Genomic DNA, 15690 nt, shown 5'->3' on the forward strand with positions numbered 1-15690 from the left:
TTGTATCTGCTGTGCTTTAGAGCTGGATGTTTTGTAAGCCCATAGACCGTGCTTTCAAAAGCTCCACTGAGCACATCATCCAGGCTGACCCTTCAGTGTCGCACTGCTGGAAGTGCCTTTTGTCAGGCGAGAGGATAATATTTTAAAAAATCAATTAACAGGGCAGGGGTGTCTCTGGCCATTTATTGCCCATCCGTCATTGGCCAGAGGGGATTGAGCATCAACCACATTGCTGTAGGTCTGGAGTCACATGTAGACCAGACTAGGTAAGGATGGCAGTTTCCTTCCCTGAAGGACATTGGTGAACCAGATGGGTTTTCCTGACAATCGACAATGGATTCACGGTCCTTATTAAATTCCTAATTCCAGATTTTTATTGATTTCAAATTCCACCATCTACGATAGCAGGATTCAACTTGGGTCCCCAGAACATTACCTGAGTCTCTGGATTAACAGTCCAGCATTAATACCACTTGGTCATCAGCTTCCCCATAAATTGAGTCTCTCTCTACCCTCTGGCTGTGAACAACTATTTGAAGAACAGCAAGGGAGTCCTGGCTAATACCAGCTGATCTAGTCAGTGAATTCATTGCCCATGTGGGAGATTGATCTATGTGTATATATATATATATATCTTGGCTGCTGCATTTCCTACATTACAACAGCATTTTTGAAATGCATCCCTGAGGTTGTGAAATGTTTTGGAACATTCTGAAGGGCTCTCTTTGTTTACCTGTGTTTTTTTTAACTTGGCAGGTACGTCACCTGGTGAGCCGGTGTACCTGCCCCGATCAGTTTCCCATGGTAAAAGTCTCCGAAGGGAAATACAAAGTGGGAGACTCCAACACTTTGATTTTTGTGAGGGTGAGTGGTCGTGGATATCCAGTTTTTAAAGAAATATTGGCAAGGGTGTCCGTGAACCAAGTTTGCCCCAGGTTTCAGTCATATCTTCTCTCCTCATTTGCGAAGAGGAATTTACAAACTTGCAAGCCTTTCAGAAATTCACCACTTCTTCACAGACCCACGTGCAGGGTTTTTCTGGAATAGCTGAAAAGTTGCCTCATGGCAACAAAAGGACTGGATTAAATCTAAAAACTCATTTTAGGATTCCATTGTCGTGTCTGGACAAGAGGATCATCTATGGTTTAGAACAGTCGAGTTAATAAAATGATCATTTGGGCCTGTCGGAGAAATGTCCCATTTTCCAATAAACCTCGTACACATGACCACTTAGCTTTGAAAGACCGCTCCGCACTGATGACTCATAATCTCTCCACCCAGCTACAGGTGAATACAATTCATAAAAGGTTACAAATGGCTGACTGTTGATTACAGAACAATACAGGTCTAACTACGATAGATAGTTTCATAATATTAAAAGGCTAACAATACTATGGTCTAACAACATGGATTAATTGAAAAATGGTAACACGAGGCTGGAAATATTACTAGCCTAGGCATATCGATTAATTGAAACTGATTGAGTAGCATCCTGTTCATAGTGGCAAATGGTCAATGAGTATCAATATTAAATACTCTGGTGACATCTTCTCTTCAGGGGTATTGCTTTAGCTGGAGCTCCCATGGACAGAGTGACCCCTCGGGGGACTCATCAGTGACACAATTTTGTCAGTGACAGAATCCATTTAGCGGCTCATTTAACTTACGTGTTTCCTCTGGTCAGGGCAATGGCTGTCACAGCCACTTCCTGTGAATGGCTTCTATAATTTAGCCACTGTTTCTCCTCTAAGCAGGGTAAGCATCTTACCCAGACCCCACCCCCTTACCCTTTACGGTAACCCTGCATTTCCCATGGCACCCAGCCTGCACATTTATTTGTTTGGAGATAAGTCCACTCACATTGTTTGGTTTGATGCAAGGTCCCAGTTTCGCTCCTGGGATAAGGATAGTGCTGATGATGTCAGCATTCATTGTCCCGAGAAACTGGTGGTGAGCTTGTCTCTGTTTGACACAACTGAGTGGCATTCTGAGGACAGGCCAACGTCAAATGCATTTTGTGGTTTCGTTCAATATATTTGATTATGGGATGTGGGTGTTATTGGCAAAGCCAGCAATTATTGTTCCACCCCTCATGCCCAGAGGGCAGTAAAGAGTAAACCACATTGCTGTGGGTCTGAGTCACACATCGTCCAATCCAGGTAAGGATGGCAGTTTCCTTCTCTAAAGGACATATGGGGTCCAGATGGGCTTTTATGACAATTGGCAATGGGTTCTTCCAGCACCACTAATCCAGAAAATGGGTTCATAGTTACCATTACACTTTGAATTCCATAGAACATAGAACATAGAACAATACAGCACAGAACAGGATCTTCGGCCTATGATGTTGTGCCGAACATCTATCCTAGATTAAGCATCCATCCATGTACCTATCCAATTGCCGCTTAAAGGTCGCCAATGATTCTGACTCTACCACTCCCACGGGCAGCGCATTCCATGCCCCCACCACTCTCTGGGTAAAGAACCCACCCCTGACATCTCCCCTATGCCTCCCACCCTTCACCTTAAATTTATGTCCCCTTGTAACACTCTGTTGTACCCGGGAAAAAGTTTCTGACTGTCTACTCTATCTATTCCTCTGATCATCTTATAAACCTCTATCAAGTCACCCCTCATCCTCGCCGTTCCAACGAGGAAAGGCCGACAACTCTCAACCTATCCTCGTACGACCTATTCTCCATTCCAGGCAACATCCTGGTAAATCTTCTCTGCACCCTCTCCAAAGCTTCCACATCTTTCCTAAAGTGAGGCGACCAGAACTGCACACAGTACTCCAAATGTGGCCTAACCAAAGTCCTGTACAGCTGCAACATCACTTCACGACTCTTGAATTCAATCCCTTTGCTAATGAACGCTAATACACCATAGGCCTTCTTATAAGCTCTATCCACCTGAGTGGCAACTTTCAAAGATCTATGTACATAGACCCCAAGATCCCTCTGTTCCTCCACCTGAATAAGAACTCTACCGTTAACCCTGTATTCCGCATTCTTCCAAAATGGACAACCTCACACTTGGCAGGGTTGAACTCCATCTGCCACTCCTCAGCCCAGCTCTGCATCATATCTAAGTCCCTTTGCAGCCGACAACAGCCCTCCTCACTGTCCACAACTCCACCAATCTTCGTATCATCTGCAAATTTACTGACCCACCCTTCGACTCCCTCATCCAAGCCATTAATAAAAATTACAAACAGCAGAGGACCCAGAACTGATCCCTGCGGAACTCCACTTGTAACTGGGCTCCAGGCTGAATATTTACCATCTACCACCACTCTCTGACTTCGACCGGTTAGCCAGTTTTCTATCCAATTGGCCAAATTTCCCTCTATCCCATGCCTCCTGACTTTCCGCATAAGCCTACCATGGGGAACCTTATCAAATGCCTTACTAAAATCCATGTACACTACATCCACTGCTCTACCCTCATCCACATGCTTGGTCACCTCCTCAAAGAATTCAATAAGACTTGTAAGGCAAGACCTACCCTTCACAAATCCGTGCTGGCTGTCCCTAATCAAGCAGTGTCTTTCCAGATACTCATAAATCCTATCCCTCAGTACCCTTTCCATTACTTTGCCTACCACAGAAGTAAGACTAACTGGCCTGTAATTCCCGGGGTTATCCCTATTCCCTTTTTTGAACAGGGGCAAAACATTCGCTACTCTCCAGTCCCCTGGTACCACCCCCGTTGACAGTGAAGACGAAAAGATCATTGCCAACGGTACTGCAATTTCCTCTCTTGCTTGCCACATAATCCTAGGATATATCCCGTCAGGCCCGGGGGACTTGTCTATCCTCAAGTTGCTCAAAATGTCCAACACATCTTCCTTCCTAACAAGTATCTCTTCTAGCTTACCAGTCCGTTTCACACTCTCCTCTTCAACAATATGGTCCCTCTCGTTCGTAAATACTGAAGAAAAGTACTCATTCAAGACCTCTCCTATCTCTTCCGACTCAATACACATCTCCCACTACTGTCCTTGATCGGACCTACCCTCGTTCTCGTCATTCTCATGTTTCTCACATACGTATAAAATGCCTTGGGGTTATCCTTGATCCTATCCGCCAAGGATTTTTCATGCCCTCTCTTAGCTCTCCTAATCCCTTTCTTCAGGTCCCTTCTGGCTATCCTGTATCCCTCCACTGCTCTGTCTGAACCCTGTTTCCTCAACCTTATGTAAGCCTCCTTCTTCCTCTTTACTAGACATTCAACCTCCCTCGTCAACCAAGGCTCCCTCACACGACCATTTCTTTCCTGCCTGATAGGTACATACACATCAAGGACACGTCGTATCTGCTCCTTGAAAAAGTTCCACATTTCCACCACATCCTTCCCTGACAGCCTATGCTCCCAACTTATGCTCCTCAAATCCTGTCTTACAGCATTGTAATTTCCCTTCCCCCAATTGTAAAATCTACCCTGTTGTGCGCACCTATCTCTCTCCAAAACCAAGATGAAAGTCACAGAATTGTGGTCACCATCACCAAAATGTTCACCCACTAACAAGCCCATCACTTGTCCCGGTTCATTACCGAGTACCAAATCCAATATGGCCTCCCCTCTGGTTGGACAATCTACATACTGAGTTAGAAAAGCTTCCTGGACACACTGCACAAACACCGCCCCATCCAATCTACTTGATCTAAAGAGCTTCCAATCAATATTTGGGAAGTTGAAGTCGCCCATGACTACGACCCTGTGGCTTCTGCACCTTTCCAAACTCTGTTTCCCAATCTGTTTCTCCACATCTCTGCTGCTATTGGGGGGCCTATAGTAAACACCCAACAAGGTGACTGCTCCTTTCCTATTTCTGACTTCAGCCCATACTACCTCCAAAGGCAGATCCCCCTCAAACTTCCTTTCTGCAGCCGTTATATCATTTCTAATTAGCAATGCCACCCCCCCTCCTTTTTTACCACCCTCCCTAATCTTACTGAAACATCTGTAACCAGGAACCTCCAACAACCATTCCTGTCCCTCATCTATCCATGTTTCCGTGATGGCCACAACATCGTAGTCCCTTTTTTTTACATTTAAAGTTCTCTAACTTTATTTTTAAAAAGTTATTTACAATCTGTTGTGCTCAGAAATTCCATGTTTTTATTGAATTCAACTTTCCCTAATTGCCATAGAATCATAGAATCCCTACAATGTAGAAACAGGCCATTTGACCCACCAAATTCAAACCAACCCTCCAAAGGGCATCCCTCCCAGACTTAACCACCCACCCCTCACCACCCCCACCCTGTCCCTGTAACCCTGCATTCCCTAAGGTTAATCCATCTAACCTGCACATCCCTGGATACTATGGGATGCTTTACCATGGCCAATCCATCTGACCTGCACATCCCTGGATACTATGGGATACTTTACCATGGCCAATCCATCTGACCTGCACATCTTTGGACTGTGGGAGGAAACCGGGTCACCCAGAGGAAACCCACGCAGACACAGGGAGAATGTACAATCTCCACACAGACAGACTCCTGAGGGTGGGATTGAACCTGGGCATGTTGGGATTTGAACCCAGAACATTAGACTGGGGTTTTGGATCCAGAGATATTACCAGTGCAAAATCACCTCTTCCTGGGATTATGTATGGGCCAGAGTAGACAAAGATGCAGGGTTCTTTCCCGAAAGGGCATTTAGTGAAGTTTGACATGAAGGACGATACAATAGATTCATGTTCATTTTGATGCAAGCAGTTCTTTTATTTCCAGATATTGTAAACCTGAATTTAAATTCTCAAATGACCATGGTGGTTTATTCAATTAATGTTTTCTGGATGGTGAAAATAATATTACAGTGTCCTTGTTGAGCATCAAACATATTTTTCAAAAATCCAAAATGCAGTTGACACTTGATGCCCTCTGAATTGCTATAGAATGCCTCTCAATTATAGGTCAAATCCACAAGAACTTTTATCTGGATTCTTCACAAAGGTTATCCTCTGTAGTTGCACCTGATCTGAGGCCACTTCCTAACCCTCTGTTTGACCATCACTCCTTGCCAACCCACATTGGCTCTCGGTCTGAAAATGCCTCCACTTTATCTTTCTGGTGTTTGTATCCCTTCATGACATTGATTGCCCATGTCTCTGAAAGGTTTCATAACTTTACCTTCTTGGTACCTAGGAATCGCAAGAACTGAGTGAGGCATAAATTTCAGACAGCAGCGAGCTGTCCAGTTTGTATCATCTCCGTCCACACTGTGATGAACATCTGCAAATGATGCATTAACATTGGATGTTCAAACACACCAACCCAGTGTTGCAAAAGCATTGGTCAGAATTAATAATCCTCTGTGGAACATACCTGGGCCAGATCTATAAATTTATTACTTTAATGCAGTCACAGTCATCACTATTGATCCCCTTCTGTTCCATTAATGTGGGTGACAGATTGTATTTGGATGCCAAGAAGGATTCCATAATTTGGTGCTGAATTGTGTGCCAGACTCCAATATAGATTCTTGTGTGTATTGATTTCAAGAGCTGAAAACAGCTTGTTCTAATAATTAAATTAAACAAATACAATACAAAAACATTTTGCTGGTCTTGTTCAAGGAAAGAGATATTAAATGTTCTCAAGGCTCACTCCTGCCTTTCTCTCTTATTTTGTAGATCTTGCGGAGTCTTGTGATGGTGCGAGTGGGTGGGGGATGGGACACCCTGGAGCATTACCTGGACAAACATGACCCCTGTCGTTGCACGTCACTCAGTAAGTGCCGGTCGGTCAGGAGCTGCTGGCTAGAGAGATAAGGCACAGGGTGAAGGGAGCATCCAGAGACAGCAGTACATGTATAAAGGCCATTTTCCATTTCAAACTTCAGTGGTTTTGCAGTGGGCATGTTGGGTATTTTTGTTTGGTCCTGCAAAACTTATGTGCTGTTGAGAAAAAAGGCCGATCGTGTTGAAGATTTTCATCTTGCATTAAGACCATAAGACATAGGAGTGGAAGTAAGGCCATTCGGCCCATCGAGTCCACTCCGCCATTCAATCATGGCTGATGGGCATTTCAACACCACTTACCCGCATTCTCCTCGTAGCCCTAAACATTAAACAGGGCAGTTGCAAGAATCCCAATTCAAGATGCAAATCAACAAGTGCTGGTTGGTTGAGGTATTCCCATGGAGAATGCACCACATAATGGCAATTAATCCTTAGCAGCCTGGTTTGGATAAATCTTTCACCAGGTTGGGTTCACTATGGTCAAGGTATTGTCCTAAGAAATGAACCATCAAGTGGTGTGTCGATAGCCAATTTTGGGCTGTCAGTCAGGACCCCAGTATGGTGCATTTGTAGGTACTGGAAGCTATACGTATTAACACATACAGCCCTGTTCTTTGGAAAGAATATGTGCACAGCTTCTGTTTTGAATCAGCAAAATAGGTGGCAGCTGGTGCATTACTCAGATCACTGCCCTGACCAAACAGAATCAACCTTCCTGGTTTAAAATTTAAACAATGCCAGCAGTTAACTACCGATCATCATACACCAGTGCAGTTCCATGGCATTGCCTCTATCAATTCAGAGTCTGTTTGCCAATCAATCAGTTACTTCCTCTTGTGCAGTATTAGTGTTGGTTTTCCCCTTGAATTGGTATTCTTGTGAATTGTCCTGATGACGACATGATGAAACACTTCAACAAAATGTGTCCTTTTTCAGCAATGCTTTAAAGATTCTTAATTGGTCCACTTAAAGCAAAAAAAACTTTACAGGGAGGTAGATCGCCATTCCCGTTTCATCACTCCATTGATCTATCGGAAATTCCTACTGAACAGCAGCAAGAATGGGCGTGCAATGACTCATGCAGGTGTCTTAGCTTCAGCTTGGCAGGTTATATTAGGAATGGGCAGCAAGTGGCACAAGTTGAGACTGAATTTCTGCTAAACAGGCAGTGGAAAACCAGGTTGGATAAGCCGGTGTCTTCCCCATTACTGAGAACTAGTCTGTAAGGATTTCTGACCATGCTTCACTATTCTTTTAACATTTTTAGAATAGCAAATAAGGAGAATTGATTGGACACAGTTCATTTGAATTGATAAGAGCCACTCTTGTTATATTACTACATAAGAGCTGCATGACAACAATAAAGGAACATGTAATAAAGGAAGATGAGTCACAGTGATTGTGGGATGGGTATTAGAGAGCAGAGATCTAAGAATCTGGGAGGGAAGTTGCTTAAATGCTGTAATTTGGGTTCTTCAGCAGTCTATGTTGAGCTGCTATTATCTATTTTGTATAAATCTATAAATATACATGAATATATACACACATCTGTAACCCAGAACTAGCAGTTGAGACAATGATATTCAAATTTGCTGATAACTAAATTATAGGTTTGACAAATTGTGAACAAGAGTTAAAGAGTGTAGGAGGACACGATATAACAACATGGGCAAGGAGCCAGCACACAAAGGCTTTTCTCTTTATTCTTTCATGGGATGTGGGCATTGCCACTATGGCCAGTATGTGTTACCCATCCCTAACTGCCCTTGAACTGAGTGGCATTCTGGGCTGTGTCAGAGGGCAGTTAAGAGTCAGCCACATTTCTGGGACCGACAAGGAGTAAGGATGACATATTTACTCCCATAAAGCACATTAGTGAACCCAAGGGATGAAGGAAGTTTCACAGTTGCCAGGATGGAGACTGGCTTTCAGTAGCTGAATTATTATTTGCCTTGCGGGGTTTGAATCCATAGTCCCTGAGCCATGAGGCAAATCCTCCATGACTACCAGTTTTGCACCTCACTCAGACAATAAAGTGAAGATTAGATTACCTACAGTGAGGAAACAGGCCCTTCAGCCCAACAAGTCCATGCCAACCCTCCGAAGAGTAACCCACACAGACCCATTTTCCTCTGACTAATGCACCTAACACAATGGGTCATTTAGCATGGCCAGTTCACCTGCCCTGCATGTTTTGGACTGTAGGAGGAAACCCACGCTGAGAATGTGCAGACTCCACACAGTCACCCGAGGCTGGAATCGAACCCATGCCCCTGGTGCTGTGAGGCAGCAGTGCTAACCACTGGGCCACCATGCCACCCTATTATTCCTGGAGTCGTTACAAAAGTTAAAAATTTTTGAAAAAGTATGTAAAATTCCCCAGTTTACTGTTCTTTAAGACCAGTTTGATGGATGGAAAACACAGACCAGTTTTCTAAACTTAACATGAATTACTTTTTATTTCAACTCAATAGATTCTGACTACATGTAAACAATTATATATTGTTGACATATAACTCCACTAATTAAAACTCTGATCCTCTTATATATTTCCCCTCGATGCACACAGGCATGCAAAAAACATTTGTTATACATAGAGGGAAAACCTGGGAAAGTAGTTCCTGCTCACAGGGTAGCTGGAATAATTGTTATGATTCTTCTGCCAGTTAGAGTACTGCTTCTCAGTCACCTTTCTCTGGATGCTTCCACTGGTTTTCAAGAGGCACAGGGTGGCTGGTTCAGCTACAAAACAATCAATTTAAAGTCACTGCTCACAACAAATGCTGTTGGAAAGATAAACTAGTTTCCTTCAGGATTAAAGTGGGCTTTGCTGTAGGTAACAAAGAGAGCTCCTGAACTGCTGCAGATCTGATTTCTTTTCTATATTATCAGGCTGGTCCAGCTACGTTGAGAACCAATCATCAGATGGTTGTTGGCAGGCAGAGGCCTTTGTTGTCGATAATTGGTCACTAGTCCATAGACCAATCAGCCAGTTGTACTAACCAAAGGCCTATCTGCACACGATCCATCAGCTCCAATTCATCTGCAACCAGACTTTAACCACTGCTTGAACAAGCAGCTGAATAAACAAATAAGTGTTAGGGTACTTGCTTTCAAGACAAGCAGCAATCCCACAGCAATCCTTGGCTTTAAAATGGCTCTTCTCATTTCAGTCCACCATTAGAAATGCCAATGAAATAAAAAAAAGGCAGGGTTTTTCATAGTCCAGTGACTAGGTAGTGCAGGCAGAGAAATATGTAAGTACAAAAAGGTGAGGAGTGTGGGTGTGGAAAGAATTAGAATATAGAACATAGAAGGGTACAACACAGAAACAGGCCTTCAGCCCACAATATTGTGCCGAACTTGATCCCAAATTAAGCTAATCCCTTCTGCATACCTTTGTTCCATATCCCTCCATTCCTTGGATATTCATGTGATTATCTCAAAGTCCCTTAAACACCTCTGTCGTATCTGTCTCCACCATCCCCCAGGGCAGTGCAGTCCAGACTCCTATCATTCTTTGTGTAAAAACACTTGCTGCTCACATCTCCTTTGAGCTTTCGCCCGCTCATCTTGAATGCATGCCCTGTGGTGTTAGAGATTTCATCAACTCGGGGAAAGAGATTCTGACTTGTCAGCCCTATCTATGCGTCTCATAATTTTCATTCAAGTCTCCCCACAGCCTCCGTCGCACCAGAGAAAAGAAATCCAAGCTTTTCTAGCCTCTCCTTATACTTGCTGTTTGAATAGTAAGACTGTAAATGCAGGAGAGGAGCAGAGAAGCAATAATACTTGTAGATAGCAATCTGAAAATAGTGAGACATGGTTGAATATTGAACACACTGGATAAAACTGGATGGGGAAGGCACTGACTGTGCATAAGACCTTCGATAGACTACAAATGCAGTATTATGTGAAGTTTGGGTCTTGTGCCAGCCTGCCAATTGAGTTCCAGAGCCGATGGCAGGTTTCCAGTCTTTGAGTAATAACATGACCCTTGAATTTTGAACAGCTCACAAGCAAGTGTCCAGGTTCAGCAGCCCACACAGACCTGTCAATCCTGTTCACCAGATCAAGGTTCGCCTGCCACCAAGGACAGACCAGACAAACAAACCACAGACGGCGCTCATTCTATCAAGGTCACAAAGTCCCATGCCTCCAGTGGAGTGGAGACTCAATACGCCATCTGCTGTCTCAACACGTGGCCGCAGTGCAGTTCGGCCCCCGTCACCCGATGTTCACACCCCCTCTGCAGGTCATTCAACCACGAGGACACCTCGGGACAAATCAGAGCCACGGCAACTCTTTCACACCAGGTAGGGCAGTAGTATTGGGAGTTTACATCACTGTGAGATAGTTATTAAACTGCATTGGCTCCCTATTGCTTCTGACCTCATTAGAATCTTATACATATTGATATATTCAACACAAAACCTACACTACATGCTCTGTTTATAACATCTGTTTATGTCCTCAAGACGTCTTAATTAGCCAATTAAGCATTTTGGAAAGGTAATCACTGTTTGCCTATTCAACACAGCAAATTCCTACAAATGGGATTGAAACTATGTTGACTGTAATCTGCTTTGAACACTGAAAGGGCCTTGACATCTTTAAGGATATCAAGAAACAGGCTGAACTCAGCACACAGAAACCTGAGAGACAGTCAATCCGAAACAACAGCCCATCTGGTCTATGTGTTGGTTGAATGGTAAATGTTGAGGAGGAGGACACTGGGCAAATTGTGGCCAGTAAAGGGTAAATATGAAAGGGTATTGGGCTCAAGGGGCTGTAATCACCTCTAACTGACTAGATGGGTACAGCTCCAACACCATCCAGGCCAAAGCAGGATGCTTGATGTGCATCGTTTTGGATATTTGAACTTTATTTTAAAAATAAGGGCAGATGAATTTTGGCTATTGTTTTTCTTTAGTTAGTAAAGGTCAGAAAGTCAATTTGGAACAGAGTGTCAGTCCTAGGAAAGCATGTTTGCAGGAGAGTCCCTGGGAGTACCCATATACTGTAATTGGATAAGATATTAACTATACAGTTGACCCTATTACGGGCTGAAACAACACATTAAAGCAACTAGTTTAGTTTGGATTTCAAAACAGAAGGTTTCAGATTTTATGTTAGAAGGTAGAACTGGTTCTTGTAGCTAGAAAATCAATACCATTCAGGTTAGTAAAACATCTAATTGAAGTGTGTGTTTTTCTATGTGGAACTTCTGTCCAATCTATCCTGACTCGGAAGTCTTTAAGTTGTCAGAACTGAGAATGTTTAAACCATTAGAATCAAATACAGTTCAGACCAGCGGACTTGGAAAGGAATCATAAAGAAAAGACTGAACAATCCAAAGGGAAGAAACTGGAAAGTGTCTAAAAGATTTAACTGAAAAGATTTAAAAAGCTAAGAGTAAGATTTCTCTGCGATTGAGCCTCTGTGATGGATGGTGGTGGGAAACAAGTTAAAACTTTGTTTTGATGTTAGTGTTAAGATCTCTCTAATTGTCTTCTATATATATTTTTGTTGATGTAATGAACTTGTATTCTGTTCATAAAGAGAGTCCACAGCCTCATTTGAAAATCTTCCAATGACTACCCCCATGTCAATGAACTGCACAATTTATATGGATGACCTATTAAGCCTGGTTTCATTCTGGGATCTAACTTGCCCAGTATTGCCGTCAACTGGGACAGTAACACCCCATCCACCACCAATGTATAGGTGCAGCAGTGTGTGCCACCTACAATATGTTCTGCAACAATTCCGTAGCACCTTTCAAATTGGTGACTTCTTTCACCTTGAAGGACCAGGGCTATGTTGCAAGGGAGCACCACCATTTCTCCTGCAAGTTCTCCTGCAAGCCACATACCATCCTGTCTTTGGAATATATTGCCATTCCTTCACTGTCGCTGGGTCACGATCCTGGAGCTCCTTTTGCAGCAGCACTATTGGGGTTCCTATGCTACATGGACAGAAGTGGTTCAAGAAGGCAGCTCACCACCATTTTGTCAAGGTTAATTAGGGAGGGGCAGTAAACCAGGAATGGATAAAGTAACAGCTTGACTTCTGTTCTTATGTAAAGTTTGGAAGGGGTTGTATGAGATTGGAATTTGATAGAGATACGGTTTGGAAAAGATTTGAAATGTCAGAAATTGAATAGTAAATAGTGAAAGGTTAATTGCAATGAGCAGTGAGTCAGGAACAAAAGGATGGAATTTGACAGCAGCAGTAGTAAATCCCAAATAAGGGTCAGGTGGAACTTTTTTGTACAAAATGGGGTTTGTCTATTTATTCCAACAGGATTCACCAGCAAATGGTCAATAAATTGCTAACAGGTTGTGGCAGTGAATCAGCCTGTTAGAGTCCAGTATAGCTAACAGCACACCTACATTGAGCAACCCATCTGAATGGTAGGGATTTTTATGAGGATGGGAATTTTCCGTTGTAATTGTTAGCTGTGAATCAATACCCATACTGAGACCATCATCACTGAGCCAGGCTCAGCTGAACGCTGTACAAGAAGCTGAGTGAAGCTGCTTGCAAACTTAAACTTGTCTGAAACCAGCAGAATTTTTAAAAATGAGTTAAGTGGAAGCGATTAGCAGACTAAAATAAAACAAAGAACTGTGCGGAAATCCGAAACAAAAACAGAAATTACTGGAGAAACTCCACATCTGTGGAGAGAGAAGCAGAGTCAGTGTTTCCAGTGATCTTATCTCAGTAATTAGTAGGCTGATTTTCTCCCTTTGGCATACAGCAAATAAAAAGTTGCAAGTCCTTCAAAATAAGCAGAATCTTTACAATAAACATCAGTGGTGATGGACATTTATTCAATGCAGGTTTCTGTCTCTGATCTGCTCAGGCAGTATGAGTGGTAGCAACTGCACGAGAATTTGCAATGCATAGTCCAAAGCAGCTATTAAAGCTGCTGCATTCGGAATGCTTAACAAGATATTAGATACACTTATGTAAAAGAAGAATTAAGCTAGTATGGAGAAGGAACAGAGATTAGCATTGGTCAGACTGATGAGAAGGCAACAGTGTAACAGCCTGGAGTCTGAATGGCCTCAGTATGGGCAGTAGATTAGATTAGATTAGATTCCCTACAGTGTGGAAACAGGCCCTTCGGCCCAACCAGTCCACACCAACCCTCTGAAGAGTAACCCACCCAGACCCATTTCCCTCTGACTAATGCATTATGGGCAATTTAGCATGGCCAATTCACCTGACCTGCACATCTTTGGATTGTGGGAGGAAGCCGAAGCACCCGGAGGAAACCCACACAGACACGGGGAGAATGTGCAAACTCCACATAGACAGTCGCTCGAGGTTGGAATCATAGTAGTTTCTATGGGAGGTGCTTTCTACTAATCATTCAGAATGGCAATATTCCATCCATCAAGCTGTATCACGTTTTTTTGGAGTTCAAACACATTACTGATGAGACAGAACATTAATACAGAAGGTTTCTGGTTGTACTTGATCAAAGCGATGCACAGAATGGCAGCAACTCTCAACGAGTCAGGCCCAGTGTATGTGAAGAAAACAATGTAGCCTGACCTGCTGAGTGTTTCCAGAATTCTTAGAACTTGTTTGTTTTAGATTTCCAACATCTACAAATATTGTTATTTCTCAAGGGAGTGACAAGTGCAGGAGAGCAGAGGAGAGAGAGCATAAACTACCTACTATTCTGATGGAAGAGGTGGATCACTGGGGTAGGCTGGTTGGTCTGATTATTTCTGGAACCTCCTTTTTTTGGCCAACGTTACCACGTGGAAAGTTTCCATCTCTGACACTTCTTGTCTGGTTATTATTCTGTGAAGTGGCTTTGTTGTCTTCATCACATTGAATTGATGGGTGCAGCTCCAACAACATTCAAGAAGCTTGACACTGTCCAGGACAAAGCAGCCCACTTGATTGGCAAAACGTTCACTAACATCAACTCCCTTCATCACCGATGCTCAGTAACAGCAGTGTGTACTATCTCCAAGATGCACTGCAGAGATTCACCAAAGATCCTCAGACAGCACTTTCCAAACCCACGACTACTTCCATCTAGAAGGACAAGGGTGGTAGGTACACGGGAACACCTGCAAGTTCCCCTCCAAGCCACTCACCATCCTGATTTGGAAATATATCACTATTCCCGTGTCAAGATCTTGGAATTCACTTTCTACTGGCATTGTGGGTCGACCCACTGGGTAGAATGCAGCAGTTCAAGAAGGCAGCTCATCACCACCATCTCAATGGAAACTGGGGATGGGCAATAAATACTGGCTAATCCAGGAATGTGACCACATCCCAATGAGTGAATTAAAAAAAGAAGCGTTTTCTTAAGTTGCTCATTGATTTGAGGATGATATCTAATTCAGGTTGCAGGTTTGCAAAGTCTTAATGTGACCAAACAGATCAATTCTCGACCCACAGGCATGGAGGGGCTGAGGCAGTGAGGTCTGGATCGCAGGATTTGCTTTTCCTTTCCTTATCAGAGAATATTTACAGCACGGAAAGAGGCCCTTCAGCCCATCGTGTCTGTCTCCAACATCAAACATCCATCTGTTCAAATCCCTTCTGTACTAATGTTCTGTCTCATCAGTAATGCGTTTGAACTCCAAAAAAACGTGATACAGCTTGATGGATGGAATATTGCCATTCTGAATGATTAGTAGAAAGCACCTCCCAGTCACTCCCAGCATGGAGGCTGGTGTTTGACCATCAGGGCACAGAGTGCAAGTCATTCTAGTTAATTTTGTAGAGGTTTGGTCTGAATGCCCCTGAAGTAGGGTTCAAAGGCAATATTAATAGTTGTTTGACAGCCCTGACTTGCAATCTGGAGGATGTGGTGGAATTTCTTCAGCATTCTTAAGTATCAGTGTCACATCTCCCTGCAGTACAGGAGTGTGTCTGTACATCAGGCATTTTGTTGACTT

At 43.2% G+C, this 15690-nt stretch overlaps 1 protein-coding gene across 1 annotated transcript in view; it reads left to right on the forward strand.

The window, feature by feature from the left end:
* Positions 1 to 15690, forward strand: part of LOC132830362 (GAS2-like protein 2A) — a 102230-nt gene that overhangs the window by 57360 nt on the left and 29180 nt on the right. Inside the window, exons 3-5 of the mRNA XM_060848009.1 lie at positions 757 to 864; positions 6647 to 6743; positions 10767 to 11070. Of these exons, the coding sequence (XP_060703992.1) occupies positions 757 to 864; positions 6647 to 6743; positions 10767 to 11070 (509 nt within the window). The remainder of the gene's footprint in view (positions 1 to 756; positions 865 to 6646; positions 6744 to 10766; positions 11071 to 15690) is intronic.

This window comes from Hemiscyllium ocellatum, chromosome 31, assembly GCF_020745735.1.
Source record: "Hemiscyllium ocellatum isolate sHemOce1 chromosome 31, sHemOce1.pat.X.cur, whole genome shotgun sequence".
Taxonomy (NCBI): Eukaryota; Metazoa; Chordata; class Chondrichthyes; order Orectolobiformes; family Hemiscylliidae; genus Hemiscyllium; species Hemiscyllium ocellatum.